We start from the raw sequence: 17,099 nt of genomic DNA, 5'->3' as shown, positions 1-17,099 counted from the left end.
TTCTAAATGAGGTTCCTCCAACCCAGACTCATTCAGTTTCCGTCACTGTCACTTGCTCAGTTCGTATTTTACCCTACTGGTGTTCACTGTATAAAACTTAAACATCTTTTAGGGATAAAGCCAGGAGGTTTGGGTCAGTTTTGACGAACCTTAAGGTACAAATGGTTTATATACATCTTAAGAACTTTCTTTTCAGTCGTCTCTTGTTCTGACTGCTTAGCAAAGTCGTTTTCTTTTGTTATTATTTCCATACAGGTCCTCTTTGTAATATTCTTTCCTTTAAAGTTGACCCACGGGGCCGCTCTTCTGAAACGTGGATTTGTCGTAGATTGCCAAGACGTATCAGATCTACATCGAGTCTATATTTCCTTGTTTTAGGTGTGATTCTTTCAACCTTGTCTACGTGGATCTTCAACTTCGTCTAAACGCACTGGATCTACGTGGGTCTTCTTGTTTGGTCCTCTTCTCATCTCCTACACCCATTTCTGGAACGATTATTTCAAGATCGTTTGTCATATTGAAAGATCAAAAGCTACGCTACAGCTCTGTTCCTAGACAGTAGTGGTTCCCCTACTTGTGTTGGAAACGAGCTCAGGATCTTTCATCCTTTTTTAGTGACTATGTTTTAGAATTTATATCTATTCTGACCACGCTACATCCCAGCCGGTGGTGGTTCCTCTACTTCGTGTTGGAAAAGACGCTACATCTCTGTTCCTAGACAGTAGTGGTTCCCCTACTTGTGTTGGAAACGAGCTCAGGATCTTTCATCCTTTTTTAGTGACTATGTTTTAGAATTTATATCTATTCTGACCACGCTACATCCCAGCCGGTGGTGGTTCCTCTACTTCGCGTTGGAAAAGACCTAAGGATCCTTTATCCCTTTTTAGTGACGATGTTTTGGAATACATATCTATTCTGGCTTCCACCCAGGAATTCTACTCAATCCATTTAATCTTTGGATGAGAGGCTATATTACCAGTAGATCTACTATAGCTGCATGCGTTTGCGCCAGGTGATTTTATTCATTCGTAGGGCAATCTTTCGTTGCTGTGTCCACAACGATCGCTACATAAGACCACAAGACTGAAGGAGACTGTAAGAGACCATAAGGCTTACACTAGGCAGTTCCATGTCCGTTACCACTTATCATCCCCATCCATAAAGTTGTCTAACCTTCTCTTAAAACAACCAATAGTTTCTGCTCTTATTATGTGGTTACTAAGTCTATTCTATTCATTAACCACTCACCGCTAAAAGCTCTTCATATTAGCAGAGTCACTTGTGGCGACAGCGAGCAGTGAAGCAACTGATCTTCTGATTTTCATTTTGTAATGATCTGCTTTCTGGAAAAAAAAGACTGATCTTCTGGTCTTCATTTTGTAACGATCTGTTTTCTAGGGACCACCCTACTGTCGTACCATCTGCTATTGTGGGAGATTTGAATTGTTTCAGTGAATGCTCACTACGGTGATCATTTGTCCTCCTGTGGAGCCTTTGAATTCTAATGTGAGCTCTCGAGGTCTTTCTGTGTTTTCCTCTCTGCTCTTGTTTCTCCACTTTTATCAATCCTCGTCTTTTCCAGATCACTCTTTACGTTGTCTTCCCCTCTTCACCGCGGTCTTCCGGGTAGTTTTCTTCCATCCACCCCTGATATGTCTATTCATCTTTCTTTTAGGTGGATGGTTTCCAGAGAATATGTTGTCAGAATGTTCATACTAGTCAGGGTGTTCAAACTAGTCAGGGTGTTCAAACTAGCCTCTGTGTTCTCTTTCGGGCAATTATAATTCCTGCCTGAAACCATTGTCACCAGTGTCATTTGCTTTCGTTTTTGTATATCTTATTCTAGCTACCGCTGAACGATTTATTCAGGAAAGGGGAAGACGTCAGCTGTTGAGGAATCTATTGACCACGAGAAGGTCAAGAACTGAAATTGCAGAATGTGGACGAGAAAGGAACATGAAAAAGAGAATTCCGATTCTGTATCATGGATGACATGTAAGTTGAACGTGCAAAGAAAAAGAATAAAGCCTCAAAGAACAGTCATGGGAAGGATTGTTCTGGTTCCAGAAGAACATCGTGAAGAACAAACTTAAGTTCACTTTATCAAGAAGAGGAAGAAGAAGAAGAAGAAGAGGAAGAAGAAGAAGAAGAAGAAGAAGAGGAAGAAGAAGAAGAAGAAGAAGAAGATTGGGGGAGGTTAGTCTCCCCTGCTGAACAAACTCCTCAACCAACCCCCTTCCCTGGCCACGCTACTCCTGCAAACTTCACTATCTCTGTGAAGTGGAGCACAGAACATTCTTTCAACTCTGTAACAAAGCATATGCACAGGGGGTTCAGTCACTCTTGCTTTCGTAACTAGATCAAGGCTGCTAAACACAAACTTGCGGCGAGTCACAGAAACCGGAGTAACAGCTGCTCCCCTTAGAACTGGAGACGACTGTACGCTAAATGACCGTTTCAAACCGCAAAGGTGATGATGTACTCACTTCAAGGTAATCTTGCGGTTACTCGCTGGCCAGTATGTGTTATTACACAATTTCACATTTTGTTTTCAAAATATAATCGCAGATGACTCTGAAAGGGCTCCATGTTGCTGGGAAGTAAACTATACTTTTCCAGGCTGGGAAATTATGCTTACCAGGTTGAGAAATGTTTGGCTGGCAGGTAAATCTATTTGGACAATATTTGACTTGGAAGTGTAATTGCTCAGGGAAATCTATTTGGAAATTTGTGCATTTGACTTGGAAGTGTAATTGCTTGGCAACAAGTAAAAAAAAAAAAAAAAAAAAAAAAAAGAAAAAACGAAAGTGACCCAGCTTCCTTTGTGTGATTCAACTTGACCCAAAATACGGCAAATGCATACACACGAATACACACACATACATACCTACATATATTACACACATATGTACGTACGTACATACATATACACATACATACATAAATACATACATGCATATATACATACATACATTCATACATATATACATACATACATACATATATACATATATATATATACATACATAACTACACACATACGTACATACAAACGTAAATACATACATGCATACATGAGCATACACATACATATATCACATACATGCACATATACATAGACACATACATATTTACATTATATACATACAAACGAGCAACGAAGTAAAAAGAAAATGTAGCCATTTGTAAGATGAAAGACCAGATTCGGACGTTTAAAGAGTTTTTTCTTGCTAGCGGCCAACGATTTTATTCAGTTAAGAGGAACCCCAACCCGGTCGAGGGTTAGGTTACCAGAGGACGGCTCTGCCTGTGGACAACCGCGTGCCCACCGCGTACCCACCGCGTCAAAACCGCCCCCACACACACCACATATTCTGTCGCTCTCCTTCTCTCTCTCTCTGTCTCTCTCTCTCTGTCACTCTCCTTCTCTCTATCTCTCTGTCTCTCTCCATCTTTTCTCTCTGTCTCTCCCCTTCTCTCTCTGTCTCTCTCCCTCTTCTCTGTCTCTCTCCCTCTTCTCTCTCTGTCTCTCTCCTTCTTCTCTCTCTATCTGCCTCGCTCTCTCTCTCTCTCTCTCTCTTTCAGGCTGTGCCCTGCGTTACTTTAAGATGAACTCACCTTGATATATGAAGAACAACAGACAAAGGTTTAGTCTCGCATACACGTAAATTACATCTGTATGACACAGAAAAAAACACATTTATAACATTTTACAAATATAACTATTTCTTTGAAAACAAATCTGTGACGCAATAAAATTCCCCGGTGACGTCACACTGCTTCATATATTTCATCTGGCCAATGGCATGGGACATGGCTTGCTGGGGGGGGGGGCATAGGACCCCCTGGGGGGCATATGGACCCCCTGGGGGGCATAAGGATACCCTGGGGGGGTCATATGCCCCCTCCCCCCATGGTTGAGGTCCAATGGAGTAACTCGACCGACCAGCTGCTCTTCGACATTGCGGTTCGTTGCGGCTGCTTACGAAATCTCGAAAACGCTCTCCTTGCGTTGCCGTGCAGGCTCGTTCCCTCCCCGTTCTACCTCCTCTCGCGTCTGTGATGGTCTTTGGTTCTTTCTGTTCCTGTTTCTTCTCCTTCTCTTCCTTTTCCTTCTCCTCCTCCTCTTTCTCCTCTTCCACGTACTCTTCCTGCTGTTGCTCCTCCTCCTCCTCTTTCGCTTCCTCTTCCTCCTCCTCTTCCACGTACTCTTCCTTTTTTTTGCTCCTTCTCCTCTTCCTCCTCCTCCTCTTCCACGTAATCTTCCTTCTGTTGCTCCTCCTCCTCCTCTTTCTCTTCCCCTTCTTCGTCCTCTTCCTTCTCCTCTTCTTCTTTCTTCTGTTGTTTCTTCTTCCTCCTACTTTTCATTTTCCTTCTCTTCCTCTTCCTCCTCTTCCACCTCCTCTTCCTCTTTCTTCGTTGCATTTACGCGCACAAACGTGCAAGGACATCCACACAACACACAACTACAATGTATAACCATTTCATTTCTCGCATATTTTCCTTCAGCACAAAAAGAAAAACGAGAAAGGAAGATAGAGAGAGAGAGAGAGAGAGAGAGAGAGAGAGAGAGAGAGAGAGAGAGAGAGAGATATGGTAAGGTGCTAAGCAGGAGATGGGAAAAAAGAGGAAAGAGAAGGCAGAGGAGAATAAGAGGAAGAGGCGAAGTACAAAAAGAGGAAGAACGCGAGGAACTAGAAGAACCAGACAGATGTGACACATGAAAGAAAATGGCACCCGGCAGAGAAGCCTCTTGGACACTTTCAACATGATTACCTCAACTTCACAGACAACCCCCCCCCTCCCCCGGGGCCAGAAACAACCAACTTGGCCACCACAGGTGGACTTGGTGGTCCGGTGGGGCTGGTGTCCGACTTCCCAAAACTCCCCCCACTGCCTGTATAAAACCACCCTTTTTATGCACAAAAACAAAAAATTATTATGAGACATCACAGACTCTCCCCCGGGCCTAAAACAACTTAGCCACCTCAGGTGGCCTCGGGGGTCCGGTGGGGCTGGTGTCCGACTTCCCAAAAACCCCTTCTGCCTGTATAAACCCCCCCTTTTTTATACACAGAAAAACAAAAATTCTTTTGAGACATCACTGTAATGAAGAGTCGAAGACGCGAGTCTTGGATGGCTGAAGAAGGAAGGAAGGAGCGAGGGAGGGAGGAAAGTCGACCTCGGGCAAAATGGAGGAGGAGTCCATTGGAACCAAATGAAGCGTATGGAGAGGGGCCTTCCCCCCTCCCCCCCTCCTCCTCCTCGTTGGTTCCTCACTGCCGCACAGTGGATGGAATATGCATCCACATTGACCGAATGTTCCAGAATGGCTCGTCCTCGAAGGATTTCCAGAATTCTTCGTTCAAAGCGAAATGACCGAAATGACCCAGTAAGAACCGTGAACAGCTCATATACATTGACCGAATATCACAGAATGGTTTGGCCTCGAAGGATTTCCAGAATTCGTCGTTCAAAGCGAAATGACCCTGTGGGAACCGTGGACAGTTCTTATACAAAAATTTCTTTCTATTTGAAATCCCTCAAACGAGGAGACGAAGGAATCGTTTACAGATTTCATGACTGAAGCAACTTGATCGAACCTGTCGAGAACGGTTTGGAATGGGAAGGGTGCCTGCATGGAAGCTTGCCTGCTCGGAGAGACGTGGGGAGTGGCACCGACTTGTGAATGAAGTAACGTGACTCTTGGTGTATGCCCCTAATTGATGGTAATGATGATGAATATTCGGTGTTCTTTAGTTCTCCTGTACGGAATTTTCTAGATGAAAGTATTTTTCATTCCGACCATTGGAAGTTCCTTGATTTACGAAATTTGTTTTTTGAATATACTCATCTTTTCGAAAATCTCCAATGCGGATTCAGTCATATTTCCGAAAGACGTTCTGGTTCCGAATATTGGAACGAATTTCCGGGTTTCAGAAATTCCGAATAAGAAGAACTATTCGTACTCTGGACCTCGATGCACATAGTGACGCCATGATGACGACATCTCGTCGAAGAATGACGTCATCATTCCCAATCTGGTCTACGAATTGGACCATTTCAAAAAGAGAAATTCCTTCGTTTTCGGTTTGCTATTTTGATTTATTCGTTCTTTTCCCTCTGACGGGGTTATCTATGGTCATTTCATTGTATTCGTTCATTTATCTTCTTGTTTATTTATCCATTTTTAATATTGTTATATTTTGATATCCAGCCACCCGCGATCGGATGAGAATGTTTTGTTCGTTGTGCGGACAAAGTATGGGCAACTTTTTTATTTTTATTTTATTTCTATTTTTTCTTTGCATTTTTTCCTTGTGTTCTCTTCCCCCTCACCCATCTCCTCTCTTGACGAGACGACAATGCTGCGTTGCAAATTCAGCGGATTCTGATGTCAGTCTGCTCGAGCCTGCGCGCGCGGGCTAGACTTCTCCGGTATCAAATGTCTTACACACATCTGACGTTGACTCTATGCACGTGACTCTCGCTCTCAACCCTTTTCCTCTTTCGTATTTGGAATATTTTCCTTTGACTCAACTTTAAGCTGAAGCCATCTATATGCTGTGCGTTCGCATGTGTGTGTGTGTGTGTGTGTGTGTGTGTGTGTGTGTGTGTGTGTCGTTCATTAAGGTCATAGATAAAAAAATGTAGTCATGATGAACATGAAATCATCCTGGATATATATATATATATATATATAGATACATTTTTATCAACCACAATACACTTTCATTCTAAGCCATCAACACTGGCCTCCTCGAGTCTCTCTCGATGTTGATGGATTAGAATTAAAGTGTATTGTGGTTGACAAAAATGTATATATGTTCACTGGGACCCATTAAGTTTATATATATATATATATGTGTGTGTGTGTGTGTGTGTGTGTGTGTGTGTGTGTGTGTGTGTGAGTGTGTGTGTGTGTGTGTGTGTGTGTGTGTGTGTGTGTGTGTGTGTGTGTGTGTGTGCGTGTGCGTGTGTGTTTATGTACGTCCTGTTACTTCGTTCAAGAGGTTAAGGGCAGAAACCTGCCAGACCCAATTTGGCTTTGTCAATTGTATGGGATTCGTGCCGCCCGGAGGGGACGGAAGCATTCTTCTTGTAGGAGGAGGAGGAGGAGGAGGAGGAGGACGAGGGGTGGGGGTGGAGGGGAGAGAACAGAACCAGGTTGATAATAAGGACTTCTTAAGGGGGAGAATGGGGAGGAGAGTTTAGGGTGAATGGGGTAGGAGAATGGAGAAACAGGAGGAAGGGAAGGAGGAAGGGGGATGCTGGGGGGGTTGTAGAAGAGGAGGGGAGAGGACAGGGTTGGGGAGGAAGTGAGGATGGGGAGAAGATATGAGCTTGCTATTACTGTGGCATGTTTACATTTCTTATGTCGACGTCCTCACCTTTGCCCTGTGTGCTAGAATTACTTATGTAACTTAAGACGCTGTTTTTTGTCTTAACACGTGTCTCCTTCCGTGATTGTAGGTACTTTTCCCTTTGGCTCTGGGATCCGTCAGACTATTTTATTCACCTCTGTGACACCTCTTCGTCAACGCCAACACCAAAGACAAAGGCAACGTCACCAGCACCACCACCACCACCTCCACCACCACCACCACCACCACCACCACCACCACCACCACCACCACCACCACCACCACCACCACCACCACCACCACCACCACCACCACCACCACCACCACCACCACCACCACCACCACCACCACCACCACCACCACCACCACCACCACCATCCTTAACTCCATCAGCATCCTTACCTTCACCACCAACATCTCTACCTCCACCCCCACCACAACTACCACCACCACGTCCATAAGGACCCAAGCTACCGTCCTTTGTGTTTCCACTGAAGGAGGGTCTTTGTGTTTAGCCGAACCACTCGAGGATCAGGAGTCCTTGGGGAGGCACGTTTCGAGCTCGAATTCCACCAAAGGACTTCGTTCCTCGAGAGTCACACGCTGCCGAAGGCTTCTCCGAGCTGAATAGAATCGCCTGACGGTACACACACATAAGTTGATCGTGCCGAGGTCGCTGGAAAGCTGAAGGGAAGGGTCTGGCTCTTGGCGGAACAGAATGCATCAAGACTGACGACCTTTGGACTTGATCAAGTCTCAAGATTGAAAAGGATTGTTGGCGGAGAAGATGAGAACCGTAAATAAAGATAAAAGAATTGAAAACATTATCTTCAGAGTTGAATTTCCTACACCCATCCGCTTTGATGTTCAAAACCGGAGACCCATTGGGCCATCCCAAAGCTTACTTCAAGAGAGAGTGTGATGCCAGATTATTTTAATCAAATTAGGGGTAGACAGGGTGTCTCGATCGTCCCTAGTCTGCTCATCAGATGAATAAAATCTTTGGCGTCACCTCAACACGAAGATCCGCTCAGAAACCAAGTCAAGCAAATATTCCCGTTCATTTACCATATAATTTAAACTTTGGTGTCTGTTTCTTGAAAAAAAGAAAGAAACATTGACTTAAGTCACCTATAAATCGAACCAATTCACCCATGAATTGACCTTATTTACTTATAAGTTCACCTGATATACCTATGATTTGACCTGGTTTACCTATATATTGACCTAATTCAACTAAGTATTGACCCAATCTATCCACACATTGACATAATTTACCTGTACGTTTTTCTAATTCAACTATAAACTGACCTAATCTGCCTATACACTTACCTAATTTTCCCTCTCTTTTTTTTTCTCCCCTTCCAGGTTGACCTTCAGCCCAAATTGTGCGTCGCCAGAATGTGCAGCTGCGCGGGTCACTTGCGGCACCATCACACGGAACACCACCAGTCACTCCCACAGACGCAATCGCAACCCAAGCTGGCGTCACAACCCTACGCCTCCCGCATCGTCCGCAAGTACCGCAGGTCGAGAATGCGGCGTGTCAAAAGACAGGAGTACCGAAAACTGCGAGATATGGTGCCAGCGCTCCAGGAAAAACCGAAAGTTTCCAAGGTAAATGAATAAATGAATAACTAAATAGATAAATAAGCGAATGAATAAACAAGTGAATAAATAAAATGTGGTCAGTAGAAACCTAGTAAACAAACAGCATTAACAAACAAAGGAGACACTCATAGAAGAAAGAAGGAGTTTCTAGAAACTGTCAGTAACAAGTCTTGTGTTTTCTTTTTGGTTTCTAGGTGGAAGTGATAGAAGAAGCCATCAAGTACATCGACCAACTCCATTCGGCGCTCATCGAAAGATTCCGAACTCGAGGACTTCCGGCGACACTCAAAGGTAAGTTGTGGTTCTCGAGTTCAGATCGAAGGGGCATTTTCCTCGAACTCAGATTGAAAGAGGTTAGGGGGTTCCTGTGGAAGAGGTATGTTCTCGAACTCAGATCGATGAAGGTTCTCTCTTCCTCAACTCAGATCGAAAGAGGTTTGGAGGTTCCTGTGGAAGAAGTACGTTCTCGAACTCAGATCAATAACGGTTTTCTCTTCCTCGAACTCAGATCGAAAGAAGATAGGAGGTTCCTGTGGAAGAGACATGTTTTCGAACTCAAATCGATGGAAACTTTCCATTTCCTCGAACTCAGATCGAAAGAAGTTAGGTGATTCCTACTGAAGAGGTATGCTCTCGAATTTAGATTGAAGGAGGTTAAGAGGTTCCTGTGAAAGAAGACATCGAACTCGTATCGAACTCGGCTTGGAGGTTGACGAGGAAGAGGCATTTCCGCACTTACGAACACATGTACATTGTGTAAAATTTGGTGTATGTGTTTTAATAACGGTAACTTCAACTGTAGGAGTCAGGGAACCCCGTGGTGGTAACGAGGCTAACGATGATAACGATAGTAACCGTAGTAACGATAGTAACAGTCGTAACGAAGGTAACCACCGAGAAATGGAATCCCATTTACTGGAATGGCCGAGACTTGGTGCTGGAAATGAGAGACAAAAAAGATTTATATCTATCATGTGGAAAAGGTCGAGGTAAGGTCATTGAGGAATCGGCGTGTAATGAAGATAATGAGAAGATAATAAAGAGTAATTGTGAGAAGAAGGAAAAAAATCGAGAAGTCTCCTTCAATTGGTTTTGCAGGATTTTGTTTTCGAGTCTGAGCGGCTGTTCCTCAGTGTACTAAAGGTGCGTTTTGTTCGGTGCGATCATCGTTCATGGCTCAACGATGATCGCTCATGGCTCAACGATGATCGCTCATGGCTCAACGATGATCGCTCATGGCTCAACGATGATCGCTCATGGCTCAACGATGATCGTTCATGGCTCAACGATGATCGCTCATGGATCAACGATGATCGTCAAACGATTATCTAGAGTACTAATTTACTTTCGAATGGGGTTGTTTAGCTTCGAGATGCAAAGTACGAGGTTGATAATTTTAAGCAAATTTACCAACGCGCTTACCCAAATAGGATGTCAGGTAGTAGGAGCCGCATCACCCGCCATTGGCTGTGCTAGTAGCAGCATAATAATAGCACCAAACAAAATGTACCTTAAGACTGTTTGGTTGGTGTTTGCTGTGACAAATGATTAAGGAGAATTGTGTATAGAAAATCTGGGATCTAACAGGAACATTTCTATTATTTTATATTTCGACAGAATTTCCTCAGAAAACATGATACAGTCTACTTAGATATCCACTTATAAAAAAAACAAACAAAAAAAACAAAAACAAAAAAAAAACAGGACGCATCTGGAGACAAAACGGAACAACGATAAAACAAGAAAAGGAACTCCAAGCATTGCCCTACTCAAGAAAACCAGAGGGATTACAAAGAAAAAATTCCTCTAAAAAATCAGCATAAACATTGTACGCTCTTCAGGACAAGGAACAGGGGACATTTTCTCCATTCCTTTTACCCCATCATCAGTCGTTCTGCTATCACATCCCCTCCACCTGTTTTGTCTCTCTTCAGCCCTACCCCCTCCCTCCTCCACCTCCTCCTTCTCTTCTGGCATATTTTCATAACTCCACATGGAGGTAACCTCATCCCTCCTTCCCTCCACACTAAACAAACGAGGTAAGGAATGCGCACGACACACGCTTCCCATTTTCTCTTTGCTCGACGTGTATCCCGTGCTCCGTTTTCTGTGGGCGGTGTGAAAGGACAGGTCCCCCCATCTGGTGTCCTGAAGGGATTTAGGTCTAGCCCCTCCTGGCGAAGTTGTCCGCAGGAATTTTTGTAGGAAGAGGGCGGGTGGGGTGGGGGGGGGAATTAAAGACATTATAGATATGAGAGAAATTCGCTAGTGATAGCGACATTAATCTGATCATTTTTATGACAGTCTTACGGGTGGCCGAAAGCAGTGGGTTCGAATCCTACATGCTATTGTTATAAAAAATGATTATATCAAACATATGCTATATAATACACACTTCTTATTAACCGCATAAACCAACGTAAATAATGTGCATTATCTACATAAACAAAATTTTTGACTTTCATCATTCATACACTGATATTCTATAACTTGAAAAAATCAACGAAATTATAAGTGACGACTGTCAAATTTCCAAGCGTACCCTGGATTTCTAGCGGGGGAGGTGTGTGGGGGGGGAGGTTACCCCAGGTTACCCCCCTTCCCCCCCACCTTCCGGATACCAATGACTCCTGGTGTGTTGTTCCTGTTTCTGAAAAAGAGTTCTGGTCTCCTTGATTGGCCCTCAGAAAACCCCCCCTTGAACCTCAGAGTCTTACCAAAGGTCTCTTTCCTCACCTCCCCCCCCCCCACACTTCCCTTTCCCCTCACCTCTCCTTCTCGTCACCTCTCCTTCCCTCACCTCCCCTTCCTCCTACCTCTCCTTCCCTCATCTCCCCTTCCCTCACCTCCCCTTCCTCCCACCTCCCCTTCCCTCATCTCCCCTTCCCCTCATTTCCCCTCCCTCCACCTCCCCTTCCTCCCAACTCTTTTTCCCCCATCTCCCCTTCCTCCCACCTCTTCTTCCCCCATCTCCCCTTCCTCCCACCTCTCCCCTTCCCCCAACACAATAGGACCTGTAATGGAAGGGTGAAGCTGAACGTAAGAAATGAGGGTGAGGGTGGAGTGCTATTATGGATGAAAAATAGGGAGAAAAGAGAGAGAGAGAGAGAGAGAGAGAGAGAGAGAGAGAGAGAGAGAGAGAGAGAGAGAGAGAGAGAGAGAGAGAGAGAGAGAGAGAGAGAGAGAGGAAGGGTGAAGAACAAGGTAGGGTTAGGAGTGTGGGTGAGAATTAGGGTGAAGGTGAGAATAAGGATAAGGATGAGGGAAGGGTGAAGTGTGTTGATTCGCCATCGAGGATTCTGAAGCGATCTCGCCGATCTGATAAACCGTGAATGGTATGACGTCATCCATCATCCCGATGCTTCGTGCATGTACGCACGCACGCGCACGCACAAACACACACACACACACACACACACACACACACACACACACACACACACACACACACACACACACACACACACACACACACACACTGTATGTATGTATGTGTATATACATATATATATATATATATATATTATATATATATATATGTATGGAAAGCACTGAATGGGTCCCAGTAAAAATATTTACATTTATTATCCACAATTCTTTAACTCTGATCCATCAATATTGAGAAACTTGAGGAGGCATACATGCAGAAATTGAAACGTGGTACAGCCAAGGATGGCTTAAAATGAAAGTGAATTCTGGTTGATAAATACGTATAATATATATATATATATATATATATATATATATATAATATATATATATACATGTATATATATATATATATATATATATACATGTATATATATATATATTGTGACCTAGAGGTGGTAGTAGTGGGAAGGGGAGGTGGAGGTGGAGGGAAGGTGGAGGTGGGAGGTGATGGTATCCACCTGTTGAGGCCTGTGGATTGACGTCCTCCTCCGGGAAGATTGGGTGGTCTCGAGGGAGGAGGAGGAGGAGGTGGTAGGAGACGAGGAAGTGAAAGATGGTTAGGGAAGAGCAGAGTTAGAGGAAAAACGAAGAGGATTGGGGCTCTCTTTCTCTCTTTCTCGCGCAGTTAGGTTTATAAATGATTTGTATGTGTATATACACGAACACACACACACACACACACACACACACACACACACACACACACACACACACACACACACACACACAGTATTACCCATAGATCGGTCATACAAACTCTGACCTCTCATCCGGGAGGTTAATAACTGTCGATCATGAGTCCAACACGTGATCCAAGACCATGGTGAATCACACACACACACACACACACACACACACACACACACACACACACACACACACACACACACACACACACACACACACACACACACACACACACACAAACTTTCCAGTCCGTGGTATACAGTTAACCTCTGTTGCTGTGAAGTAGTTTGCGAGAGTTTAAGCGAGGAAAGAATAAGAAAAATTCTGCGAAGTTGAAATACGACAGTTTACCTTGGGCTTCGACAGACGGGAACAACAACTATCGGGCCGAGGATCTGGACTTTTTATACGTGGAGGGAAGGAAGGAGGGAAGGAGGGAAGGAAGGAGGGAGGGAAGGATGGAGGGAGGGAAGGAAGGAAGGAAGGACAAAGAGGTAGGGAGGGAAGGAGGGAAGGAAGGAGGGAGGGAAGGAAGGAAGGAAGGACAAAGAGAGGTAGGGAGGTAAGGAGGGAATAGGGAAGAGGGAGGGAGGGAGGGAAGGAGGATAAGAAAGGGAGGTAGGGCGGGCGGGAGGGAAAGGAGAGAGAAGGGAAGGAAAGAGGTTGGGAGAAGTATTAGTCACGGGTGGGTGGGAGGGAGGGAGAGAGAGATAGGGAGGGGGTGGGGGGAGTGAGTTGGGAGTGAGGAAGTGCAGCACTTGACAGGGATTGGTTGGGTATTAAAGCTGTCGTCAACACTACACACGTCAAGTGCAGATAGATAGATAGATAGATAGAGAGGTAGAGAAAGATAAATATATAGAGATAGATAGATAGAGATGAGGTGGAAGGGATGGAGAGAGAGAGATAGAGATAGATGGTAGGAAGAAGGTGAGGGAGAGAGATGACAGCGACAATGAGGATTTGGAGAACGGGGAGGGGGAGAGGAAGAGAAAGAGGAAGAGGAAGAGGAGGAGGTGGAAGAGGGTAGGAGGGAAATATGGGCACTTTGCGTGACAGAAGTCAACCGTCTTCGAAAGTGTCAAGTACCACTGAGTACATACATGCATACATACACACGCACACATATACTGTGTGTGTGTGTGTGTGTGTGTGTGTGTGTGTGTGTGTGTGTGTGTGTGTGTGTTTACCTAGTTGTATCTAACGGGAAGGGGAGCTATGCTCGTGGTGTCCCGTCTTTGTATCTCGTAGTGTCTAGTTTGCTCTTAAATTCGTGTATATTTTTTGCTCACTAGTTTGTTCCAGATACCCACCACTGTGTGGATTTTATTTATTTATTTTATTATTTATTTATGTGTGTGTGTGTGTGTGTGTGTGTGTGTGTGTGTGTGTGTGTGTGTGTGTGTGTGTGTGTGTGCAGGAAAACTACTCCATCGTAGGTTATGAATGCAACAATACCACAGGAGAAAAGTGAATAGATTATAAAATCCTTCGTATACTCTCAAACGTTACATAACGACATAGCGGAAACAGGTCAATACATAGATACATACTCAAGCAGACTGGTCCTGTTTTTAGTCTCCAACCTGACTTTAGAAGAATTTATGTTTGTTATATATAGTGTATATGCAATGGCATAACTGTATACACACTCACGCACACACACACATACCTTAGGTCGTCTATCACTTAATGCAGAGACATGGCTAACTCCTCCCTCTTGTCCTCCCCCAGCCCCCTCCTCTCCCCAGCCACCCCGAGGGGGCTGGACGGGACTTAGGTCAAGTAAACAACCCCACACATGCACCACCTCAAGCTCAGGTCACCTTCAAAGGTCAGGTCATTCGGGGTCGCGTACGTAAGTCGAGATGACACATGTTGTGGCTACGAGAGTTTTGGGTCAAATGTCAACGAGCATTGGCACCATCTGGCACTCGTTATAGCGGACAAGGCACGGGGGAGAGGGTGCCCTGTCGACCTCGATATAACGGGCAATGCTTCAAGAGGGGCAAGGGTCCATGTCGACCTCGATATAACGGACAATGCTTTAAGAAGGGCAAGGACCCAGGTCGACCTCGATATAACGGGCAATGCTTTAGGAGGGGCAAGATCCCATGTCGGCCTCGATATAACGGACAATGCTTTAGGAGGGGCAAGGGCCCAGGTCGACTTCTATATAACGGACAATGCCGTAAGAAGGGCAAGGTGCTCTGTCGACCTCGGTATAACGGACAATGACGTAAGAAGGTGGAGGTGTTCATGTCGACCTCGGTATAACGGGCGGTGTCGTAGAAGGCAGGGGAGAGAGTCCAATGACCTCGTTATAACGGGCATTGCCTTAAGAAGGGTAAGGTGACCATGTCGACCTCGTTATAATGGACCTTGTGGAAGGGGAGGAAGAAGAGGGGGAGGGGGAGGGGGAGGGGGAGGAGGAGGGCGAGGAACAGGTTGGTGTACTGGGGGAAGGAGGAGGAGGAGGAGGAGGAACATGGTGGTGCATTGGGGGGAGGAGGAAGAGGAGGAGGAGAAGGAAGAGGAAGATGAGGAGGATGATGATGATGAAGAGGAAGATGAGGAGGATGAGGATGAAGAGGAAGATGAGGAGGAGGAGGAGGAAGAGGAGAAGTGTTGGTGATCTTGATGATCATACACTCACCATTCCTCGGGTCAGTTTGTTTGTTTGTTTGTTTATTTCTTTCTGGACGCCCTCCGTGCAAGAAGGGGATTAGTGGCTCCCGGGATCTCTAGAATGTCCGTCGGGTTTTCTAAGACCACGGTAACCCCTTCAGGGGGTCTCGGTCGATCAGAACCGTCTTCAAGCGGGGGCCGCTCACCTGCCTAAAATCGTCTGTACTTAACCTCCACTCCTCTCCCCTCCTCCTCCCCTTCCTTCCCTCCCCTTCTCCTCTCCTTCCCTCTCCTCCTCCTCCCTCCTCTCCTTCCTTCCCTCCCCTCTCCTCCTCCTCCTCTACCTTCCCTCCCCTCCTCCTCCCCTTCCTTCCCTTCCCTCTTCCTCCTCTTCCTTCCCTCCCCTCCCTTCCCCTCTTCCTCCCCTTCCTCCTCTTCCCTTTCCTTCCTTCCTCTTCCATTCCCTTTCCATTCTATCCCCTCAATTCCATTTCCTTTTCCTCCCCTCCCCTCTTCCCATGGTCGAAGTTGACATGAGCCTCCGGTAGATGACATGGGTGTGGGGGGAAGGAGGGAGGTGGTGGGGGGATGGGGGGGATGGGGGGGTATTTCTCTCGGGGGTGCCAGGGTGCAGGCCTGTCTTCACCGGGCACTGGCTTGTGTTAGAGCATTGTTTTGTGGCACCAAGGAATGTAGGTGGGGGGGGGAGGGGAGTGGGGGGCTTGGCCTGTGTGTGGTACTGACCCGACAGAAGAATCTGAAGGGGGGGAGGGGGAGGAAGTAATAGAATAATGAAGGGAAGAGAATGGGAGGATCAGGTTAGGAAGGGAAGAAATAGGGAAGGGAAGGGAAGGGAAGGGAAGGGAAGAGAGGTGGAGCTAAAGGGAAAGGAAGGGAAGCTAGCAAAAGTAAAGGGAAAGGTAAGGGAAGTGAAGGGGAAGGGGAGGAAGAGGAAATAGGATGGGAACAAATAGAACGTGAGAGAAAAGGGAACAGAAGGGAAAAGAAGGAAAACGAGAAAATAGAATAAAAGGAAAGCGATATCAAAGGAAAGAGGAGAGGACAGAGGAGGAGGAGGAGGAGGAGGAGGAGGAAGAGGAAATAGTGACAAAGGAGTCGTACCAGATGTGGAGTAAATGGCATTATCACGGTAACCCTGGGTAGTCTCTGTTTTTTGTAACAAGTGTGACGTTCGCACGATGTGTGTGTGTGTGTGTGTGTGTGTGTGTGTGTGTGTGTGTGTGTGTGTGTGTGTGTGTGTGCGCGTGCGTTCGCGGTTGTGTGTGCTCGCATATAAGCTGTGTCATTATGTAGAACAACTTAACTATTGTTCAACCTGTTGCCAACCATAAACACGTAATTTATGGAATACTGTTC

The 17,099-nt window shown here is 45.5% G+C and overlaps 1 protein-coding gene across 1 annotated transcript in view; it reads left to right on the top strand.

Annotated features, from left to right (window-relative positions):
• Positions 1 to 17,099, top strand: part of LOC143034501 (uncharacterized) — a 90,331-nt gene that overhangs the window by 5,450 nt on the left and 67,782 nt on the right. The window contains exons 2-3 of the mRNA XM_076200630.1: positions 8,733 to 8,981; positions 9,170 to 9,266. Of these exons, the coding sequence (XP_076056745.1) occupies positions 8,766 to 8,981; positions 9,170 to 9,266 (313 nt within the window). The 5' untranslated portion in view covers positions 8,733 to 8,765. The remainder of the gene's footprint in view (positions 1 to 8,732; positions 8,982 to 9,169; positions 9,267 to 17,099) is intronic.

The sequence above is a fragment of the Oratosquilla oratoria genome, chromosome 17 (genome assembly GCF_046742065.1).
Source record: "Oratosquilla oratoria isolate Oo_2021 chromosome 17, ASM4674206v1, whole genome shotgun sequence".
NCBI lineage: Eukaryota > Metazoa > Arthropoda > Malacostraca > Stomatopoda > Squillidae > Oratosquilla > Oratosquilla oratoria.
Note: the sequence above shows the minus strand (reverse complement) of the source record. Positions and strands in the feature narration are given on the sequence as shown.